Source organism: Canis lupus, chromosome 4 (assembly GCF_003254725.2).
Source record: "Canis lupus dingo isolate Sandy chromosome 4, ASM325472v2, whole genome shotgun sequence".
In the NCBI taxonomy this organism is placed as follows: Eukaryota; Metazoa; Chordata; class Mammalia; order Carnivora; family Canidae; genus Canis; species Canis lupus.
The window spans coordinates 35,646,424-35,671,018 of record NC_064246.1 but is presented as its reverse complement, the minus strand read 5'-3'; the positions used below and the strand labels follow the sequence as shown (position 1 = coordinate 35,671,018).

The window sequence follows — 24,595 nt, the reverse complement described above, 5'->3', positions numbered from 1 at the left end:
CATAATTTAGAAGTCTAAGAAAAAGTGTTGAAGGCATTATCCTAAGTCTAACATCAGCTAGAAAAATTAGGACAGGACTCCTCCTTCTAGGTTAATACAAGTGAAAATGAGAAGGAACACTGGGAAATTAACATGGACTTCTCCAAAAAACAACAATCTGATTTTAAACTAAAACTTCACATAGATGGTACCTCCCATCCCTACCCACCACCAGACAGCACTACTTCTGTTATATTGTAGTACCACCCAGTGGCAGAAGGACACACTACAAGTCTAGGACTGCTAGTTGAATACTTTCATTATTCAAAATGGCAACTGCTATGAACTAAACTTTGTGTCACCAAAATTCATGCCGAAGGCCTAACTTTCAGTGTGACTAAATTTGGAGCTAGGGCCTGTGAGGAAGTCATAAAGGTAAAATGAGGTCATAAGGTTGGGAACCTAATGCGACAGTGCTAATCTAACAAGGGGAAGAGACATGGCACACACTCTGCACTCACAAAGGCATCCAGGAAAGACCACATAAGCACACAAGGAGAAAGCAGCTACCTGCAAGCCAGGATGAGAACCCTCACCAGGAACCTTATCAGCAGGCACCTTGATCCTGGACTTCCCAGCCTCTAGAACCGTGAGAGATAAATTTCTGTTCCTTAAGCCACTCTGTCAGTGGTATTTCATTATGGCCTGACTGGACTAATATAGCAATGCTTAACCTTAATCCCAAAATTTTTCTCTCTTTGTAAAAGAGGTAATCATTTAGAAATCAGATATTAAGAGTCAAATTCTAATCTCAAAATTCACAAAAATTAAAGACGAGTTTTTTTCTGACAAGTTCCATTATCAGCTACAGGATGTTTCTTAGATCAGAAAGGTTAGAAGGCTTAATTCTTATTATCAAAAGAAAAAAGTTTTTCCCTGAAATTAAGGGACTATGGTTTCTAAGAATACTTGTGGCCTTCCTCAGAGCAAGACAAAAACTCTAAAACAGAAAAAAAAAAATCAATGATTCAAATCAGAAAGGTGTTATTAGAAAATACATAGACCTAAAAAATCACAAATTCCTTCCATTTTCATCTGTGCTTACAAATGCCCATTTACAAATATTCCTTGACTGTCTATTGTAGTAGTCAGGAACATGGACCCCAGGACCAACCACCACGGTTTTGCATCCCTGTTCTGCTGCTCACTGTGAGAATCTGGTATATTACTAAACTGCAGTTTCAGTTCCTCTCCTATAAAGTAGAGATCATCATCTCCCATAATGCCTGTATCCACCCTACAAGGAGATGCTATCCCCCCAGAGATGCTACATCTTCCATTCTTCCACTCCTCAAGTCCTAATAAAATTTATTTTCTTATAAACTATGTGATCTATAAACATTACTGAAATTAGCAGCACATGAGTAGGACAATCTTTTATCTGAGTATCCCAGAACAGAAAACAAATACAGGTTAACTGCCTCTGCCTCTCTCCTCCCCACCACCCCAGTATCTTATTTCTGCATCATCCTGACTCTTTACAGTATAGTGTACAAAACTGGTCAGAAGAAAGGTTCTAGTGGTACATGGAGATGATCCCTTGGGTACTTCTCTTCAGTTTTGCAAGTTTAAATATCTGATTTTCTCAGAGTTCCTGCAAAAAGATCCTGTTACTGAGACAGCCGATCTCAGCAAATTTAGTCCAAATTTAGCCTGTTTCCTAGTTAATGCTGTGTCTTTTCTGGACCCAGGCAATTACCTTACTGCTATTGAACTAATCTAACTCCACATACAGAACTACACATCAATTGTTCTAAGTAGGATGGTATGATTCCTATTTTGTCCTTCCTTTTGAGCAAGAGGACCACAAAGTTTGAGGACATAAAAAGGGAGACTACAACTGCTCCATTTTGTCTCCTACCATCTATAGAAAGGAAAGGGAAAGCTATTGGGTTATGTGTCAATTTCTTACCTACTACCTAAACAGCTTTCAATTTTAAGAAGTGTGCATAAACCTTCACTTACCTGTATACAATGGCTTTGTCTATATAAGCTGCTGCAAACGCTTACTTAGATTAGCTAAATTTAAAATGCAGTTTTATTCATCTTTTAAATCCTACTCCAAAGTAAAGAACCACTAATGGTTTTCCTATGTTAAATAACTACTACTGGTTTTTTAAGAACCCTAATTACTGGGCAGCCAAGGTGGCTCAGCGGTTTAGCGCCACCTTCAGCCCAGGGCATGATCCTGGAGTCCTGGGATCAAGTCCCATGTTGGGCTCCCTGCATGGAGCTGCTTCTCCCTCTGCCTGTGCCTCTGCCTCTGCTTCTCTGTCTCTCTCTCTGTCTCATGAATAAATAAAAAATAAAAATAAAATAAATAAAATCTAAAAAAAAAATCTTAATTACTATCACTCACTAATAATTACATCCAAACTTAAATCAAGTGGTGAACACTGCTGCAGGAAAACACCGAGTCAAAAGAAAAGAAAACAAAAGAAAAAAATCCAAATGAGATATGCCACAAAATCCATACTGCCATCTCAAAATATTTCAAAGTTAACAGTTATCACTTTGGATTTTAAAGATATTTACTTCTAGTTATGAAGCCCTTAAGTAACTTTTTTTTTTTTTTAAGATTTACTTATTTATTCATGAGAGACAGACAGAGCGAGAGAGGGGGGCAGAGACATAGGCAGATGGAGAAGCCGGCTCTTCACAGGAGCCCTATGCGGGACTCGATCCTGGATCTTGGGATCACAACCTGAGCTGAAGGCAGCTGCCCAACCACTAAGCCACTCAGGCTCCCTTAAATAACTCTTCTTAATAAATGTGTATCCTACAGAGAAATTAAGTGGGACAGGCTTAGGCTAGTGGGACAGGGTTAGGCTATTGACTAACATACGAGAACTATACTGGAACAAAAATCTTTCAACTCCTAGACTAGATTTCTTCCCATTATATCATGCTTTTTTTTTTTTTTTTTATAAATTTTTATTTATTTATGATAGTCACACAGAGAGAGGGAGAGAGAGGCAGAGACACAGGCAGAGGGAGAAGCAGGCTCCACGCAGGGAGCCCGACGTGGGATTCGATCCTGAGTCTCCAGGATCGTGCCCTGGGCCAAAGGCAGGCGCCAAACCACTGCGCCACCCAGGGATCCCTATATCATGCTTTTTTATAGCTCAATGTCTAAATTTCAAGGATAAGATGTAATGTGATAAATGACAAGGAACTGCTAAATAAGAACACAGTACACAATGTATCACAGGTACTATATAATTAATGCCAAGTAAATCTCTAGATGATAGCTGTTGTTAAAGTTCAGACACTACTGTAGGGTAGAGTTCGCTGGCTAAATTTTTAAATAAATAGAATTTTAATTAAGAATGAACTTTAGAAATTATCCACTCTACAGAATGGCTAGATTCAAAACGACAAGAAATAACAAGTGCTGGTGAACATGCGGAGAAAAAGAAACCCCCATGCACTGTTGGTGGGATACAAACAGGTGCCACCATTGTGCATAACAGTGTTGGAGGTCCCTCAAAACATTAAAAATAAAAATACCACATGATCCAGTAATTCCACTACTATGTATTTACCCAAAGAATATGAAAACACTAATTGAAAATGGTATATGCACTATGTTTATTACAGCATTATTTATAATAGCCAAGACATGGAAGCAACCCAGTGTCCACTGAGAGATGACTGAATAAAGATCTGATGTGTACACACACACACACACACACACACACCAGAGGACTATCCACCATAAAAAAGAATGAGATTTTGTCATCTGCAACAACATGGATGGGAACTAGAGAGTATTACATTAGGTGGAATAAGTTAGAGAAAGACATTACCATATGATTTCACTTATGTGTAATCTAAAAAACAAAACAAACCAAAAGCAGAAACAGACCCATAAATAGAGAATTGACAGTTGCCACAGGGGAGCATATTGGGGAATGGGCAAAATGGATGAAGAGGAGTGGGATACACAGAATTCCAATTATGGAATGAGTAAGACACAGGGATGAAAGGTACCATGTAGGGAATACAGCCAATGGTATTTTAAGAACTTTGATGGTGACAAATGATAGCTACACTTGTGATGAGCATAATATAATGTTTAGAACTGCTGAATTCCTAGATTGTACATCTGAAACTAATGTAACAGTTTGTAAACTATACTTCGATTAAAAAAAAATCACTCTAAACCTCATTTTACAAATAAGAAATTCAGGTCCTGTATACAGAGCTAGCTGGTGGCAATCCTTCAGGGAAAAAGGATAATTTGAGCTGGGTCTAGATAGGACTTGAATAGGCAGGGAAGAAGAATGAACCTTCCAGTTATGGCAATATATTAGCAAAGTTTAGAGGCTGAAACAAAGCAGTCGAACGCAAAGAGAATAAATTCTTTTGACTGAGAATAAAGGCAAATAAATTTAGGAATAGCTAAATTTTATGTTGGGGATTAGAGAGGGAGTTTCAATACTGAAAAGAATCATAGGCAATAGGAAACTAGAGAGGGTTTTAAGTAACAAATGTAAATTTCTTAGGAAAGCTCAAATTGTGTACTTGTCTGGAAGCCAAGACTATAAAACATAAAACAAGCATTGTAATTGCCAAAATGTTTTACCAATTGCAAATCCAATTCTTAAAAAAAGGTAGACACTGTATCATCAAAATAGGAAGGAATTAGTGATAATTAAAAATGGGCAAAAAAGAAAATAGAAATAAGGGAAGAATAAATGACAGAGATATGGACAAAAGAATCATTATAAAAGATAAGTTACTTCATGCAGTCAAGTTCTAGAAACATTAGATGGTCCAAACAGTAAGTCACCATGGCTTAAAAAGCACACTCAAAGCATGATTAGCAAATGTTACTGTTTCAAACTGCAGTAACTCACCTCTCTAGCAGCACAATCATGAGGAGCTTCTTCTTTGTTTACTTTTCCTTTTGGAAATCCCCAGCCTGATTTTGCTAGATACCCCTGAACCAGTAGTACCTATAAAAATGAGCAGAGGTAAAAATAAAACTTGCCCTCCTTTCTCACACTCCTTTCTAAAAGTCAAAGGTATCAAAAAAAAAAAAAAAAAAGTCAAAGGTATCTTTTTCCTTACTTCAAGTAACTGTTATCACCAATAATTTTATACAGTTCTTGGTTTTGATATCTTCCAATAGTCTGACTATACTACTAGTGTGAAGAAAGGCATTCTGCTCATTTTAAGGTATTTCTTCAACAATTAAATGACATTTCTTTGCAATAAGTCATACTACAATTATAAAATATTAAGACCCAGAATGCAGACAAAATATGCAATATTTGGCCTTTCAGCACTAAAAGTCTATTTTAAAACCTCACTTTAGAGCATTATATAAATAACATATATTTTACAAATAAGATGAAAAGAGCTGATGGTTGCACTAAAAATCTTTTATTACACTCACATTTTCAAGCGTCTCATCAAGAATAATTGCACCATAGGTTGGTACTCCCATTTTATATTCCTTCCATTCATCCAAAATTTTTTCCACATCTTCACCTTGAGGCAGCAAAAACGGACAATGACTGAAGAGTATACATAGTGTTAAGGAAGCTCCTTTCTCTCTAAATACAGCTTAAGTACTTATTATATACAGATAGAAATCTACTTAAAACAACTTATGAATATTATATGAAATTACTCAAATCCTCACCTAAATTTCTCCTCCTTGCTTTTTTCCCCACATTGGTTTTCTCCTGAACAAGTCACTGCTAACTTCTGCATTTAGCCTAGACACAGATCAGGTAAGCTTTGCATAATCAAAGTCTTAGATTTCCAAGTTAACATGAATAAATTCAGGACCATGTGAACAAGTCAAATACTGAGTCGAATTCACCACATCAGGAGTCAATACTTAGTCTCACTCAGGAGTCTCTTAGTCATACTAAATGAGAGCAAGAAACAAAAGTACAGTATACATATACAATAGTGAAAAGTAGAAACCATCAAAACAAGTAAAAAGTGGTTAACACTAGGGATGAATTATACCACCACTCTACCGTTGAATGTCTTTACCAAGTACATGAATTAATTGCTTATATAATTAAAACATTTTTAAGGGGAGCCTGGGTGGCTCAGCTGGTTAAGTGTCTGCCCTCGGCTCAGGTCATATCCCAAGTTATTGGGCCATTTATTTATTTATTTATTTATTTAGATTTTTTATTTTATTTTATTTTTTTGAGAGACACAGAGAGTGGCAGAGACGTAAGCAGAGGAATAAGCAGGCCCTGTGGAGAGCCTGATGTGGAACTTGATCCCAGGACCCTGGGAACACGCCCTGAGCTGAAAGCAGACGCTCAACCTCTGAGCCACCCAGGTATCCCAAGTTACTGGGCCTTTACACAGTATAGGTGATGCTTGAACAACACAGGTTTGAAATGCATGGGTCTACTTATATGCAGATTTTTTTTTCAGTAAGTACAGTACAAAACTGTAAATGTATCTCCTCTTCGTTATGGTTTTAATGACATTTTCTTTTCTCTAGCTTAGTTTACTTTGAGAATACAGTATATAATACATATCACATGCAAAATAGGAATTAATCAACTATTTTACCAGTAAGGCTTCTGGTCAATAGTAGGTTATTAGCAGTTAAGTTTTGGGGAGTCAAAAATTATACACACATTTTACTACACAGAATGTCAGGACCCCAATGCCCATATTGTTCAAGGGTCAATTGTAGTTCTAAAATATAGGTTACACTGATTAAAGAAAGTAAGAATTTGAAGCACATGTCCACTTGTATTATATGCATTAAGAAAAAAATCCAGTTTTTTTTACTTTCCCTTTTTATAAAACTGACATTTTTTGCATAAACATGAAAAATCTGCTCTAGATATATTTTAGACAGTAATCTCCCTCCAAAATCCTACCATGATCTTAGATGATAACCTTTTTGATTCCTCATTGACTTCTTCCTATTTAATCAAACAGCTTGATCATTTCGGAACTAAAATGTCTCTTCAGTCTTTTCTTTGTAGTCCCTCTACTATGGTTTAGGACCTTATTGCTATGATCTCAAGTTATTTGACAGCCCATTCTATGGTTTAACCTATCCTACCAAATAAAGCTTCTTGAATACCATTTTGAGCATAATATTCCTTAGCCTTGTTCAAAAATGTTTTATGGGTAACAGTCATTAGAACAAAGTGTTTCATTCATTTTCTACAATGACCTGGACAAGGGAGGGCTTATTTCATGGAGCTCAAAGAAAATTATAGGGGGTTAATAAGTACAATGACTATTTTCATTCTTACTCCAATTCTAGCACAATACAGTGAATTTGTGGGTAAAGAAAAAGAATAGAAAATAGAAACTTTATTTTTAAAAAAGATTTTATTTATATATTCATGAGAGACACAGGGAGAGAGAGAGAGGCAGAGACCTAGGCCAAGCAAGAAGCAGGCTCCCTACAGGAGTGTGACGCAGGACCCAATCCCAGGACCCCGGGATCATAACCTGAGCCAAAGGCAGATGTAATCACTAAGCCACCCAACCACTGAGCGACCCAGGTGTCCCAATAAATAAATCTTTAAAAATAATTATAATAATCTTGAATTTTCGGGATCCCTGGGTGGCGCAGCAGTTTGGCGCCTGCCTTTGCCCCAGGGCGCGATCCTGGAGACCTGGGATCGAATCCCACGTCGGCCTCCCAGTGCATGGAGCCTGCTTCTCCCTCTGCCTGTGTCTCTGCCTCTCTCTCTCTCTCTGTGTGACTATCATAAATAAATAAAAATTTATAAAAAAAAAATCTTGAATTTTCAAGTGTTATCTTTTATAACAAACAAGCTTCTATCTTATTTGTAAATAGGAGAAAAAGACCTTTGAAAACAAAGACTTCTTTGTATTAGCCACAAAACTAAAAACATTGCTTTTAACATATTAAGTATTCAATAATTATTTAAGAATCTCTATCCCGAAAGGTAGCAATCTGATTAAAGATCATCTGACTGGGGCACCTAGGTAGCTCAGTTTGTTAATAAGCATCTACCTTCAGCTCAAATCATGATCCCAGAGTCTTGGGATCAAGCCCCACCTCGGCTCTCTGCTCAGTGAGGAGTCTGCTTCCCCCTCTCCCACCCCTTCCCCTACTCATGCTCTCTTTCTCTCAAATAAATAAATAAATATTTTAAAAAATAAAGATCATCTGGGGTAGCCCGGGTGGCTCAGCAGTTTAGCACCGCCTTCACTCAGCTCAGGGCGTGATCCTGGAGACCCAGGATCAAGTCCCACATTGGGCTCCCTGCATAGAGCCTGTTTCTCCCTCTGCCTGCGTCTCTACCTCTCTCTCTGTGTCTCTCGTGAATAAATAAAATCTTTTAAAAATATTAAAAAATAAAAATAAAGATCATCTGATTAAATGGAACAGCAAGAAGTAAAAAACAGATCAGTTCTAGAAATAAGTTGGTTATTTCTGAAAGAGAAAATCAAATTTAATTCTAATCACCATATACATTTCAATGAATCCTCTACATCAAAATTAAAATACTATTAAATTCTGTCTACTATTTATATTTGACAAATTTTAGAAATCAAGTATGTTTACCTAATAAGTTTTAAATCTCAAAGACAATCAAAAGGAAATCTGTGCTAAAATATTTTATTAGCAATAATGAAGACAGTCATTATAGTAATAAAAAGGATATCAGCTTTAGCAAAGTCTCTTATCCCACACTGAGGTAATCCTGGTGTGTTCTGCATGTAGAAATCCAAGTAAAACCAATGGGCAAGTTCAATCTGAAAACACACTCGGATAGCATTGTCTCTTTCCTCACTGGGAATATGCAAAATAAATCGGCTGTCAAAAACAAAAAACATTTAAATTACATTTACAAACCGTAATGATTTTAATCTATTTAACTACCTCATCCCTGACCCACCAACATAAAAAAGAAACCAAGAGCAGGGCTGATCAAGGAGGCAAAATTGGGGGGAAATTACTACAGGAAGAGGAGTCTGGAAGGCAGCTATGTTCACCCCTATACTAATGCTGCACAGGGAAGAAGAGTCTGGGGAAAAAAAAGTTTATCACAGTTATCTCACTCAGATTTTAAGAGGCCATTTACCCTTTGTTAACAAGTACAAAGATAATCTTAAGAGCTCATATAAAGGGGAACAAGAAAACAACTTTCAGTAGGATTTCCTCTCATGATTGCTAACATTTTCTAATATATACAAATATATTCATTCATTCAAACAGGAATGATGTTAGCTGCTTCATCTTTAAAGTATTACATTTTTTTAAAAGATTTTATTTATTCATAAGAGACACAGAGAGAGAAGCAGAGAGACACAGGCAGAGGGAGAAGCAGGCTTCCCGCAGGAAGCCCGATGTGGGACTTGATCTCAGGACCCTGGGATCACTCCCTGAGCCAAAGGCAGGCGCTCAACCACTGATTTACAGCTAATTTTTCAGCAAAAATTATGCAGGCCAAAAACGAGTGGCTTACATATTTAGAATGCTGAAAGGAAAAAAATCTACAACCAAGAACAATCTACCTGGCAAAATTATCATTCAGAATTGAAGAAAAGATAAACAGTTACTGACACAAAAGTGAAAGGAGTTCAACACCATTAAACCAGCCTTAAAGAATACTAGAGACTTCTCTAAGTATAAAAGAAAAAGCCATAATTAGAAAAAAATAAATTATGAAAGGAAAAAAAACTTCATGAGTAAAAGCAAACATACACTAAAAGTAACAGAGCAATCACTTATAAAGCTAACATGAAGGTTGAAAGACAAAAGTAGTCAAATCAATTGTATCTAAAAAATTAGTTAAGGAGACTCACAAAACAAAAAGATGTAAAATATGACAACATATACATAAAGCATGAGGAATGGTAAAAATGGAATTCTTTTAGAATGTGTTCAAACTGAAGTGATCAACTGAAGCATGCTATACATTTAGGAGGTTATATATGAATCTCAGGGTAACTACAAACCAAAAACCTGTAATAGGCACAGTAAAGTAAGAAAGAAAGCCAAATTTAACACCAAAGAAAGTCCTCAGCACAAGGAAAGAGCAAGAAGACCGAACAGAGAGCAACTGCATAACAACTGGAAAGCAATTAACAAAATGCAAGTATACACCTACCAATAATTAATTTTCAGCTTTTTAAAATTCAACTAATTAACATATAGTATTAATTTCAGAGGCAGAGTTCAGTGATTCAGTCTTATATAATACAAAGTGCTCGTTATATCACATGCCCACCCTAATGTCCATCACCCAGTTACCCCATCCCCCATCCCACCCCTCCAGCAACCCTGTTTGTTTCCTATGATTAAGAGTCTCCCTGGGTGGCGCAGCGGTTTAGCGCCTGCCTTTGGCCCAGGGAGCGATCCTGGAGACCCAGGATCAAATCCCACGTCAGGCTCCCGGTGCATGGAGCCTGCTTCTCCCTCTGCCTGTGTCTCTGCCTCTCTCTCTCTCACTGTGTGCCTATCATAAATAAATAAAAAATTAAAAAAAAAATTTAAAAAAAAAAAAAAAAAAAGTCTCTCACGGTTTGTCTCCCTCTCTGATTTCATCTTGTTTATTTTTCCTTCCCTTCCCCTATGCTCCTGTTTTGTTTCTTAAATTCCATATGAATGAGATCATATAATTGTCTTTAACTGATTCACTTTTTTTTTTTTTTAAGATTTTATTTCTTTATTCATGAGAGACACAGAGAAAGAGGCAGAGATGTAGACAGGCAGAGGGAGAAGCAGACTCCCCATGGGGTACCCAATGTGGGACTCAATCCCAGAACCCTAGGATCCAGATCTGAGCCAAAAGCAGACTCTCAACCACCAAGCCACCCAGGTACCCCTCTGATTGACTTATTTCACTCAGCACAATACCCTCTAGTTCCATCCACGTTGTTGAAAATGGCAAGCTTTTTTTTTTTTTTTGATGGCTGAGTAGTATAGTCCATTGAGAATTACTAATATTATTTTTTATATATATTGGAGAATACTTTAAATGTAAATGGTCTAAAGGCTCCAAACGAATGACATGGGGTGACAGAACAAACAACAACAAAAGAAGACTCAGCTATACACTGCTTACATAAGACTTACTTCAGACCTAAAGATACCTATTGACTGAAAGTGATGAGATGGAAAAAAGATAGTCTATGCAAATGAAAGTGGGGCAGGGGAGACCAGGAATATATATATGTGTGTGTGTGTGTGTGTGTGTGTATATATATATATATATATATATATATATATATATGACAAAACAGACCTCAAAACAAATACTGTAACAAGAGGCAAAGAAGGGCATTACCTAATGGTAAAAGTATCAATAAAAAAAAAAGATATAACAATTGTAAATATATGTACCCAACACTGAAGCACCTAAATAAAGCAAGTATTAACAGACATAGGAGAAATTGACAGTAATACAACAGGGAATGTGAACACCCCACTCACATATACTGATTGATAGATCATGCAGGCAAAAAAAAAAAAAAAAAAAAAATTCAGTAAGGAAATAGTGTCTTTGAATGTCACAACAGACCAAATGGACTTAACATATACATACAGAATATTCCATACCATAATAGAGTACATATTCTTTTCCTTTTTTTTTTTTTTTTAAACACATTCTTATCAAGTACCCATGAAACATTTCCCAGGATGGATCACACATTAGGCTACAAAACAAGTCTCCGTAAATTTAAGGCTGAAATCATATCATGCATCTTTTCCAACCACAACAGTATAAAACTAGAACTCAATTATAAGAAAAAAAAACTACAACGGCACCTGAGTGGTTCAGTCAGTTAAGTGTCTGACTTCAGCACAGGTTAAGATTCAGTCCTGGGATCAAGCCCTGTGTCAGCTCTCCCTCTCCTTTTGCCCCCCCTCCCCCCCCCCCCAGCTCTTACACACGTTCTCAAATAAAGTCTTTAATAAAAAATTTAAAAATAAAAGGAAAAAAAAACTAGGAAAAACACAAACCATGGAGACTAAACAACATGCTACTAAGCAACCAATAGGTCAAAGAAGAAATTAAAGAGGAAATTTAAAAATACATGGCAACCAGTAACACTGAAAATAGAACAGTCCAAAATCTTTAGGATGTAGCAAAACAGCTGTAAGAGGGAAACTTATAGCAATACAGGCCTGCTCATGAAACAAGAAGAATCTCAAACAATCTAACATTAATTACATCTAGAGGAATTAAAAAAGGAACAAACCCAAAGTTAGCAGAAAAAAAGGGAATAATAAAGATCAGAGCACAAATAAATGATAAACTAAAAAAGATCAATGAAACCAAGAGCTTGTTCCTTGTAAATACAAACAAAATTGATAAACCTTTAGACCCATCAAGAGAAAAATAGAAAAGACCCAAATAAATAAAATCAGAAAATAAGAACTGACACCACAGAAAAACAAATGATTAAGAGGCTACTATGAAAAATTATATTCCAACAAACCGGACAACTTAGAAGAAACAGATAAATTCTTAGAAACCTATAATCTTCCAAAAATGAATCAGGAAGAAACAGAAAATCTGAACAGACTGATTCTTAGTAACAAAATTGAATCAGTAATCCAAAAAGTCCCAAAAAACAAAGTCCAGGACTAGACTGATTGACAAATTAATTCCACCAAACATTTAAAGAGTTAATACCTAATTGTCTTCAAACTATTCCAAAAAATACAAGTAGGAAAATTTCCAAATACTTTCTACGAGGCATTACCCGGATACCAAAACACTACAAAAGAAAACTATAGGCCAATATCCCTGATAAATAGACACAAAAATCCTCAACAAAATATTAGCAAACTACATATAACAATATATAAAAAGAATCTTTGCCACTATCAAGTGAGATTTACTCCTGGGATGCAAGGACAGTTCAATATTCACAAATCAACCAACATGATACACCACATTAACAAAATGAAGGATAAAAATCATATGATCATCTCAACAGATGCAGAAAAAGCATTTGGCAAAATTCAACATCTACTCATGATAAAAACTCAAAAAAAACAGTGGATTTAGAGAAAGGATACCACAACATATAAAGGCCATATATAACAAATCCACAGCTTATATCATACTCAGTGGTGAAAAACTAAGCTTTTTTTTTCTCTAAGATTGGGCACATGAGATAAGGATGCCCACTCCTGTCACTTATTCAACACAGTATTCAAAGGCTTAGTTGAAGCAAACAAGAAAAAGAAATAAAAAGGCATCAAAACTGGTTAAGGCAGAAATAAAACTGTCAATGTATGTAGATATACACAGAAAACTATAAAGAGTCTACAAAAAAAAAAAAAAACCCTTAGAAGTAAATGAATTCATAAAGTTACAGGATACAAAGTTAATATATAGAAATCTGTTGCATTTCATGCACTGATAATGAAGGAGAATAAGAAAACAGGGGCACCTGGGTGGCTTTTGGCTCAGGTCGTGATCCTGGGGTCCTGGGATCAAGTCCCTTATCAAGCTCCCTACAGGGAGTCTGCTTCTCCCTTTGCCTAAGTCTCTGCCTCTTTGTGTGTGTGTATCTCATGAATAAATAAATAAAACCTTTAAAAAGAAAAAAAGAAAGAAAATCTCATTTACAACTCCACCAAAAAAAATAAAATACCTAGTAATAAATTTAACCAAGGAGGTTAAAGATCTATACCCTAAAAACTATAAAACACTGATGAAAGAAATTAAAGCCAACACAAATGGAAAGACATTCCATGCTCATGGATTGAAGAATTAATATTTTTAAAACATCCAGACTACCTAAAGCAATCTATAGATTTAATGCAATTCCTATATCAAAATACCAATAGCATTTTTCAGAGGTAGAATAATCCTAATATTTGTAATGGAACCACAGAAGATCCTCAACAGTCAGTCTTCTTGAGAAAGAACAAGAAAGATGGAGATACCACACTCTCAGATTTCAACATATAGCAAGCTGGGATGTGTCAGGCTCCCTGCTCAGCAGGGCGTTTGCTTCTCCCCTCTCCCTTTGCTCAGGCTTATTCTCTCTCTCTTTCTAGTAAGTAAAGTAAGTAAGTAAGTAAGTAAGTAAATAAATAAATAAATAAATAAATAAATAAATAAGAGGGGCACCTTGTGGCTCAGTTGGCTAGGCAAGTTGGTTGCTTTCTTGGTTTTGGCTCAGTTCATGATCTTGCAGTTGTGGGATCAAGCCCGACATCAGGCTCTGCGCTGAGCACAGAGTCTGCTTTAAAATCTCTCCCTCTCCCTTATGCTCATTTACTCTCTCTAATAAATAAATAAAATCTTAAAAGAAAAAGATATACCACCAAGCTATAATCATCAAAATAGTATGGTACTAGCACAAAAACAGACACATACATCAATGGAACAGAGAACCCAGAAATAAGCCCATATTTATAAGGTCAATTAATCTATGACAAAGGATCCAAGAATATATATGGGAAAAGATAGTCTCTTCAATAAATGGTGCTAGGAAAACTGGATATCTACATACAAGAGTATGAAACTGGGCTCTTTTGTAACACCATACACAAAAATAAACTCAAAATGGAGTAAAGATCTAACTGTAAAACATGAAACTGTAAAACTCCTGGAAGAAAACATAGGCAGTAATTTCTTTGGTATTGAACTTAGCAACATTTTTCTGGGTATGTCTCCTCAGACAAGAAAACAGAAGCAGAAAATAAACCACTGGGACTACATCAAAATAAAAAGTTTCTGCACAGCAAAGGAAACCATCAACAACACAACAAAACAATCTACTGAATGTAAGATATTCTGATAAAGGGTTAATGTCCAAAAATATATAAAGGACTTACACAACCATCAAAAAATAATCTGATTAAAAATAGCAGAGGACATGAGTAGACATTTTTCCAAAGACACAGAGATGCCAAAGAGACACATGAAAAGATGTTCAACATCATTCATCATCAGGGAAATGCAAATCAAAACTATAATGAAATATCATCTTATACCTGTTCAGAATGACCAAAATGAAAAGGACAAGAAATAAGTGCTGGCAAGCATGTGGAGAAAAAGAAACCCTCTTGCATGGTTGGTGGGCATTTAAACTAGTGCAGCCACTGTTGAAAATAGTTGAAGGTTGCTCAAAAAATTAAAAAAATAGAAATACCAATAATTCCATAATTTCTTAGGGTATTTACCCTAAGAAAACAAAACACCAATTCAAGAAGATATACACACCCCTATGTTTATTGTAGCATTATTTACAATAGTCAAGATATAGAAGCAAACCAAGTGCCCATCAATATACAATGAGGATATATATGTGCATATGTACATACATATTTACAATGGAACATCACTCAGCAATAAAAAAGAATAAGAACTCGCCATTTGCAAGAACATGGAGGGACTTAAAGAGTATTATGCCAAGTGAAACAACTCAGAAAAATGCTGTATGATTTCACTTATGTCTGGAATCTAAACAAATGAATAAACAAAACAGAAACGGGCCCATAAATACAGAGACAATATGGCTGCCACAGAGGAAGGAATTAGGGGGATGGGCAAAATGGGTAAAGGAAAGCGCAAGTCACAGAGATGAAAGGTACGATATAAGGAATATAGTCAATGGTATTTTAATAGCATTTGTACAGTAGATAGATGACAGCTATACTTACGGTGAGCATAACAGAGTCGAATCACTTACTATATGTCTCAAACTAATGTAATACTGTGTCAGCTCTACTTTCATTTTTAAAAAGGGAGAGGGGAAGAGAAAGGTCCACTTATGTAACAGAAGATGGTCTACTCTTCTTTCACTCCTTTGAATCAGAAGTTTCTCCCATAAGAGTGGGAGAAGGAAGAACAACTCCTGAGGTTCTTTTCTAACTTTAGCTGATAGGTTTGGGTGTTGGTACCCCAAAGCAAAACCAGTTTTCAAGGATTCCAAGTGTAAGAGCTAACACCCTATCCACTCACATAAAAGAGAAGCCTATCAATAAATAAGCCCCTTATAGTCTCATCTTAAATATGAAACAGTAACAAAAAATCATCCAACATCAAAGGAAAATCTAAGGCATGACACAGAAAAATTTACATTAAAAAACTGGCCCTGGAACACCCAGGTGGCTCAGTGGTTGAGTGTCTGCCTTCAACTCAGGTCATGATCCTGGGGTCCTGGGATGGAGTCTTGCATCAGGCTCCCCACAGGGAGCCTGCTTCTCCCTCTGCCTATGTCTGCTTCTCTCTGTCTCTCATGAATAAATAAATCTTAAAAAAAATAAAAATTAATAAAAATTAAAAACTGGCCCTGAAGATAGTGTTGAGGTTATCTTCTAGAATCCTGGACCACCTGAGAGCATAAGTGTGAGAAGAGAAACAGGCATTTTAGTCCTATAAGGACTCAGAAGTTTACTTCCTAGTAACACCCTCAAAGGAAATCACTCTAGAATGCGCACTGGCAAAACAAGAATGAAAACCGAGAAAGCATAAAAGATGAGATTTAAGAGATAAAAGATACAACCTGGGAGAGCCATGAAAGGGAATTCTAGCAGGCCAGTTGTTTGGCAAGTCCAGGGAACCAGCAGTCTTGACTGAGCTGGTAGGGAGGTCTCCAAGACAGCATGCTCCAGGAAAAAAGAATTCTGACTAAGGACATAATAAAGGAGCAGACAGGTGGAGGGGAGAAAGTATTTTGAATGTGTTGGGGAAGAGAGGTAAATGTACAAGAGAATCATAATCCAAATATTAAGCAAAAGCCAAACTCAGAACAACAACAAAAAAAAAAAAAAAAAAAAAATCAAAAGAAAAGAAAAGAAAAAAGTAGCCAGAAAGAGGGGCTCCTGGCTGGCTCAGCCAGTGGAGCATGTAACTCCTGATCTTGGGGTTGAGGTAGAGCCCTAAGCTGGGTATAGAGATTACTTAAAATCTTAAAAATAAATAAATAAACAAAAAAGAATGAGGGGGACACCTGGGTGGCTCAGCAGTTGAGCTTCTGCCCTCGGCTCAGGGGGTGATCCCAGAGTCCTGGGATCGAGTCCGACATAGGGCTTCCTGCATGGAGCCTGCTTCTCCCTCTGCCTGTGTCTCTACCTCTCTCATGAATATAAATAAAATCTTAAAAAAAAAAAAAAAAAGAATGAGGGAATAATGAAGAAAGCATATGCTTCTTTCTGCAAAAGAAAAAACTATAAAAGGCAGCATCATTTTGACCAATTAGAGAATGTAAGAAAGGAGAATTCATTTTGGCATTTTCTCTCGGGATCTTTACCAGGGTTTCCTAACTATGGCTAGAGGGAAAAGAAACAAAATCCTAGCCATTGTAAACTTGCCTCTACTGTGAAAAAGATGTACCTAGTTATATCATATAACAAATGCTATTATTCTTGTTCAGCTTTTGCAATCAACCAATAGTAAAAAGTGTAACAGCCCTCATAAGGTTACAAAAGAACATAAACATTACCAATTTTTTAAAAGACTTTATTTATTTATTCATGAGAGACAGAGAGAGAGAGAGAGAAAAAGAGAGAGAGAAAGAGAGAGAGAGAGGCAGAGACACAGGCAGAGGGAGAAGCAGGCTCCATGCAGGGAGCCCGACGTGGGACTCGATTCTGGGTCTCCAGGATCATGCCCTGGGCTGAAGGCGGCGCCAAACCGCTGAGCCACCAGGGCTGCCCACATTACCAATTTTTAAGTTCACCTGAATAGAAGCTAAAGGAATGTGTTAAGAAGGAAAAGGAAGGGGATCCCTGGGTGGCGCAGCGGTTTGGCGCCTGCCTTTGGCCCGGGGCGCGATCCTGGAGACCTGGGATCGAATCCCATGTCGGGCTCCCGGCGCATGGAGCCTGCTTCTCCCTCTGCCTGTGTCTCTGCCTCTCTCTCTCTCTCTCTCTCTGTGTGACTATCATAAATAAATAAAAATTAAAAAAAAAAAAAAGGAAAAGGAAGAAAAGATGTGGCATTGATTGCCTCACCTTATCAAATACAGACTCAATATGCTGTCCATAAGTTCATAAAGCAGAAATAAAAAGTCACAAAGGTAACCAACAGAACAATTTAAAATAGTGACATAAGGGATGCCTGGGTGGCTCAGACAGTTAAGCGTCTGTCTTCAGCTCAGGTCATGATCCCAGGTTCTGGGATCCAGTCCCACAATGGGCTCCTTGCTCAGCAGACAGCCTGCTTCTCTTTCTGCCTGCAGCTCCCCCTGCTTGTTGCATCCTCTCTCGCGCGCTCTCTCTGACAAATAAAATATTAAAGAACAACAACAAAAAAAAACAGAATAGCAATATAACTGTATCAGAAGTAGAGCAAAGGCAACAGTACCTGTGGTTAACTAAACTCTCACCTAATATCTACCAAGGTTAATTAAATTCTCAATCTAACACCTGAAGTTGATAAAAAGAAACTTGTCCAACTATATTTTAAAATACTGAATTATCTACCAGAAAAATTCAACACTAAACAGGTAAAAGTCTGGAGAGCAGAACTGAGATAAAAAGGGATAGGGAAGAAGACGGCTGCTTTTCTTTTATAACTTCACTTGTACTCTGATTTTTAACCTTACATGAGTACATCTTTTTAACAGCTAAAAGCTTTTTAAAAATATTTTTATTGAGGTTCGATTTGCCAACATATACTATGACAGTACTCATCCTGTCAAATGCCCTCCTCAGTGCCCATCACCCAGAGAAGCTGGTTTTATTTTTTTAATAAATTTATTTTTTATTGGTGTTCAATTTGCCAACATACAGAATAACACCCAGTGCTCATCCCGTCAAGTGCCCCCCCTCAGTGCCCTCCTCCCCTTCCACCACCCCTAGTTCGTTTCCCAGAGTTAGGAGTCTTCCATGTTCTGTCTCCTTTTCTGATATTTCCTACCCATTTCTTCTCCCTTCTCCTCTATTCCCTTTCACTATTATTTATATACCCCAAACGAATGAGACCATATAATGTTTGTCCTTCTCCGATTGACTTATTTCACTCAGCATAATACCCTCCAGTTCCATCCACATCGAAGCAAATGGTGGGTATTTGTCATTTCTAATGGCTGAGGAATATTCCATTGTATACATAGACCACATCTTCTTTATCCATTCATAAAAGCTGGCTTTTTAAAGACACTTTATAAGAAAAAAGAGGCTTCCTGGGTGGCTCATTTAAGTGACAGACTCTTGATTTCAGCTCAGATCATGATCTCAGGGTCATGAGACGGAGCCCTACAGTGGGCTGTGTATGGAGCTTAAGATTCTCTCTCTTCCTCTCCCTGTCCCCACCCTACATCATTCCACTGTGAGCACACACAACCATGCATTTTTTTCTCTAAAAAAAAAAAAAAAAAAAAAGGAACAAAGAAAACCAAAATTTTATTTTAACACATGAAAATTACACTTTGATGCTTTCATTCTGTGAATATTTTTGTTCTGTTTTAAAGATTTAAAAGTGTGTGCCAGGATGTCTGGCTGGCTCTGTTGGAGGAGCATGTGACTCTATCTCAGGTCGTGAGTTCAAGCCCCACACTGGGTGCAGAGATTACTAAAAATAAAAAAATTAAAATAGGGGCACCTGAGTGGCTCAATCAGTTAGGTCTGCCTTCAGCTCAGGTCATTACCCTGGAGTCCCAGGATAAAGTCCCACATTGCGCCCCAAATCGCGCTCCCTGGTCAATGAGGAGTCTACTCACTTCTCCCTCTGCCCCTCACCCCACTCATGCACATGTGCCCTCACTAATAAATAAAATCTTAAAAAATAAAAATATGTATATACATATATGCTTTTCACTGTTATGTTATGGGAAAAATTTCTCCACTTCACAAAATGTCATTGTTTCAATTTTCCTACAGATAAAAACATCAGTAGAACTATGATTAGTACAAAAATGCTGCAGAATTGAACACTAAAATGGCAACCTGAAGATGGGCACAAATTATTTGATTACTTACACAATCACCAAAACAGCAGCAACATTACTTGCCAGTAAATACCTTTCTCCTTTTAACACTAGAGTGGACTCACCATTTAATTCTTTTTTTTTTTTAAGGGTTTATTTATTCATGAGAGACAGAGAGAGAGAAAGAGAGAGGCACAGACAGACACAGGCAGAGGAAGAAGCAGGCTCCATGCAGGGAGCCCAAAGTCGGACTCGATCCCCAGTCTCCAGGATTGCGCCCTGGGCTGAGGGTGGCGCTAAACCGTTGAGCTACCCGGGCTGCCCTCACCATTTAATTCTTAAAGGGGTTTTTAAAGAACTCCAAGTACGTCTTTAAAAGAGAAACAACTGGGCAGCCCAGGTGGCTCAGCGGTTTAGCGCTGCCATTGGCCCAGGGTATGATCCTGGAGACCTGGGATCGAGTCCCACGTCAGGCCCCCTGCATGGGGCCTGCTTCTCCCTCTGCCTGTGTCTCTGCCTCTTTCTGTGTGTGTCTCATGAATAAATAAAATCTTCAAAAAGATAAAAATATAAATAAAAGAAACCACTTAAGTTGTAGTTATCAATTTTAACTTTAAAAATATGCTTTTCAAGTATTTAATAGGCTAATTTAAATAATGAAAAAATCTTTCACTTAACGTCAAAAATCATGGTGCAACAGAGGCAAATATCACCATAAAATGGAGATTTACATTTTACACACAAGTTTACTAGAATGTTCACTAGAACAGTATAGACAACAGTCTTTCCTTCCTCTCCTCTAATTTATTCTATCCAGAAATAACTAGTGTTTTTCAGTTTGATATATATTCTCTCACTCTCCTTGTACATACACACACACATACACACACACACACACACACACACATTTAAAAGCTTGTTTTAACCAAAGGCATCATGGCAGCGTTTTAGCGCCGCCTTCAGCCCTGGGCGTGATCCTGGGGCCCTGGGATCGAATCTGGTTCTGGACTTCTCCCTCTGCCTGTGTGTGTCTCTCGTGAATAAATAAATAAGATCTTAAAAAAAAAAAAAAAAAAAAAGGCATCAAATGATTACTATGCTCAATAATAGTATACTGTACACATTTCAAGACAAAAATATCTTCCCTAGTTTACTGTTTGCTAACTGCCTTAGTAATTTCTAATGGCTGCAGGGTATCCAAGTAAACGAAATGTTACATATGAAACCATCTGAAAAATAACATTCCACCTCTTAGGTTATAAGCAGTCTAATGGTTACAAAGTCACATCTTAAAAACATGGTCTCCCACTCTAATTCTTCACATCAAAATCATTGTCAATTTTACAGTTCTCCAAAAATTATTACTATATGATCAATGAAGTAGACAAGATTAGCAAGAATATGTAATTTATCAAAAATTATTAAAAACAAAAAACCTCTTTAATATGCTAATAATAAACGGAATTGGTGAAAACATAAAAACAAGAGTCAAGACCAAACTCATAAATCAAGAGGTACTTAAAAGAACAAGAGTGCAGAAAAATTAACCTTTTTCCACTTAAGCTTCATTTTTATAGAAATTAAACATAAATTGTAAGTAAATTTATTTCTAAAAAACCCACAATCAAAAAAGCCTGAATTGTTTACATTAAAAATCTTTAATCAACAAAATATTATAATACAAACTTTTAAATAGCATTATTTTTAAAACTTGAAGTTTTAAGAAATGGCTATTTGGTTTATTAGTTGAATAGCTAGCCCTGATTTTTAAACATATAATCCTTATTTATATAGCCAAACACAATAATTGCAAAAATGTTACTCTCCTTTCTTAAAGGAAAAAAATGTTACCCTATTCCAAAAGATTTGTATAAAATTGCTTAAATACATTCACTGGAAAATGGAAAACCAAGAATCATTAACACTCAACAGATGTTTAACGTATTGTTTATATAACACAATTATTTTGTGAGTAAACAGGTTCTACATAAAATCAATCACCTTCATAATGGTTGCTAGGACTTCTTTAAAAGATGTAATCCTGCATAGTATACAAAATAAACCCACGCTAGTAGGAGGATTATTTTAGATGCCTGTAAAAGATTACCTATCTTTTTGTTTAATCTGTATCCGTATTAATCCATACATACTATTACTCACCTTTTCAAACACAGTCATCTTTACTTTTTTCCTAACTATAAAATACACACCCCTTTAAAAAATCTTGGAAATCTTGAAAAATAAAAAAATAAAAATTGTAACCCCACTTCTCGTACATATTTGTCCAGTCATTTATCCACACAGATATACATACATCATTTCTCTTATGAAATTTGGGATCTAGAAAAATAAGTGCATTTTTAATGGTTGAATTGAGACACCTGGGTGGCTCAGTGGTTCAGGGTCTGTCTTTGGCTCAGGGCATGATCCCGGAGTCCCGGAATCAAGTCCCACGTCGGGCTCCCTGCATGGAGCCTGCTTCTCCCTCTGCCTGTGTCTCTGCCTCTCTCTCTCTCTGTCTCTGTCTCTCATGAATGAATAAATAAAATATTTTTTTTTAAAAAAAGGTTGAATTGATCAAATCCCAAAAATCATAATCATGCCATCACCAAAGCACAGCAACATTCTTATTAGTTCTAAAAATTAGTCTATTTACTTATCTACATGTACTTTTGTAAGGTTTAAAATGTTAGACTTGACTTTCAGTACCATCTACCTGGGGTAGGAGAGAAAAAGCACAGGCACTGAGAGAAAAAGGCCTAGGTTTCAAATCTTGAGTTTCTAAATTACCAAAAATAGGACCTTGAGTAAATTACAAAACGATTCTGTTTATCAGATGAAAATAACTGCACCTACCAAACAGAGGTTGTTCAGAGGATTAAATAAAACGTTATGTGTGAAGGGAGCACCCAATGCCTGGCATATAACAATACCTCCACAATATTAGTTCTTTCCTTCTCATCCAAAAGAAAAAAACGGAGGCGTGAATGCAAAACAACAATTAAAAGACGTCTACACATAAATACTGTAAATGTACTTGAAAAGATGTTATTTTACCAGAGCTTTTTTACTCAATTGTAATTTATTTCACAATGCACTTAGCCAGCGACAACGCAGGGTATTACTGCACCAAAAATTTTACTTCGGGAAAAAAAAAAAATATTTTAAGTGCATTTCTCCTAAGTTTGGCTATCTGAAATCATCGCTCACAAGAGGGAAGAATGCAAAGAACTCCTCTTGTATTAGTGTATCAGGAGTTAAAACGCTGACGACTGAGAATTTCCTTTAAGGAAAATTAAAGGATGAAAGAAAACTCTCGATTTCCCCCCCTCCCAGTGACAAGTTTGGGAATGAACAAGACAATAATTTCTTTTTTTATTATTTTTTATTATAAATTTATTTTTTACTGGTGTTCAATTTGCCAACATCTAGCATAACCCCCAGGGCTCATCCCGTCCCCCAGTCACCCGCACCCCCACCCCCCGCCCCCCTCCCCTCCCTTCCCCCACCCCTAGTTCGTTTCCCAGAGTTAGGAGTCTCTCATGTTCAAGACAATAATTTCTAACAATTTAGGAAATGCCACGGACGTAAGAACACATGGGCGAAAAGGTAAGTTTGAATCTGCTCCCTGCGTAGGTCCGGGAGCGTAGGAATAAGACTTAAAACCCTGAGGTCTTTGGACAAAACTGAGGGATGAGACAGAGGGAGAAGGGGAAGACGGTCTATAAAAGTCAGAGGCAGAAAAAAAACAATGGGAGGGAGAGGGAGCAGACGAGAAACGCTCCAGAGCCCGGCTCGGGTGCAGCGGCTGCACTTGCAGGAAAGCCAGAGTTGGGGAGCTGAGAAAATGAGGAAATCCCGGCGCCCTGCGAGGGAGGACCCGGGGCTGCGGCGGAAGGACAGCGCGGGGCTGCCCGACCGGGGGCGAGCGGGGACAGCGTGCAGCCGCGGGACCCGAGAGCCAGGACAAGGCTGCGCGCAGGGTGCCGAGACGCAGCGGCCCCCGCGGTCGGCCAACGAGGGGGAAAACCAGGAGGGGACGGCGGGGCCAGGGCGGCCCGCGGCGACGCGGTACCTGCAGAGATCGTCCAGGACGCTGCCGGGAATCTCCACCCGTTTGGTCTCCATGATGAGGACCCACAGCAGGAGCAGGGCATCCCGGCTCCGCGCGGCCGGGACCGAGGGTGCGGCACGGAGACTCCGGCTCTCCCGAGAGCGGGCAGCGGCGGCGGCGCAGGCGGCGCAGGCGGCGGCGGCGGCGGCGTCTCCGGCGACGACGAGCGGAGGGAAGAGGCGGGACCCGCTCGCTTCCGTCCGGCGACCTCAGCCGGACCCGGGGGCGGGGCCAGAGCGCGGGGCGGAGCCGCGGGAGTCACGCCCCCGCTCTGCTTGAAAGGCCCAATAGGCAGCTGGAGAGCCGGAGCCCGAGCACGCGAGGCCAATGAAGCGTCTGTTTATTGGTCTGTCGTCTCCAATCCGTCTCCAAGCAGCTCGGCTGCTGCTCAGAAAACCAGCTTCCCGCCGCCTCGGAGCCCGGGGGGCCCGCGCACGCGCGCTGAGCCGCCTTTGCGCTCCCGGCGGGTCCGGGCGGCTCCTCGCGCACGTTTGCCGGGGTCTGAGCCGCCCGTCGGTGACTAGGCAGGCCCTCGCGGTCCTCCAGGGCCAGCCCCGAGGACGGTCCTGCGCGGCGCGCGTGTGCGATTACCGTCGCCGAGTGTCCCGCACAGGT

General features: G+C 38.3%; 1 protein-coding gene across 3 annotated transcripts in view; it reads right to left on the bottom strand.

Moving 5' to 3' along the window:
- DCP2 (decapping mRNA 2) overlaps nt 1-24,178 on the bottom strand; it is a 49,694-nt gene extending 25,516 nt beyond the window's left edge. The window contains exons 1-4 of one of the 3 annotated variants that reach the window (XM_049108839.1): nt 23,942-24,178; nt 8,685-8,836; nt 5,444-5,571; nt 4,902-5,000 (exon numbers count right to left, since the gene is read on the bottom strand). In XM_049108839.1, coding sequence (XP_048964796.1) covers nt 4,902-5,000; nt 5,444-5,571; nt 8,685-8,836; nt 23,942-23,994 — 432 coding nt within the window. In that variant the 5' untranslated portion in view covers nt 23,995-24,178. Of the gene's footprint in view, nt 1-4,901; nt 5,001-5,443; nt 5,572-5,692; nt 8,098-8,684; nt 8,837-23,941 lie in introns of those variants that run through there. The other 2 variants (XM_025435394.3, XM_049108838.1) reach the window with 2 other exon arrangements.
- Nucleotides 24,179-24,595: the final 417 nt, after the last annotated feature.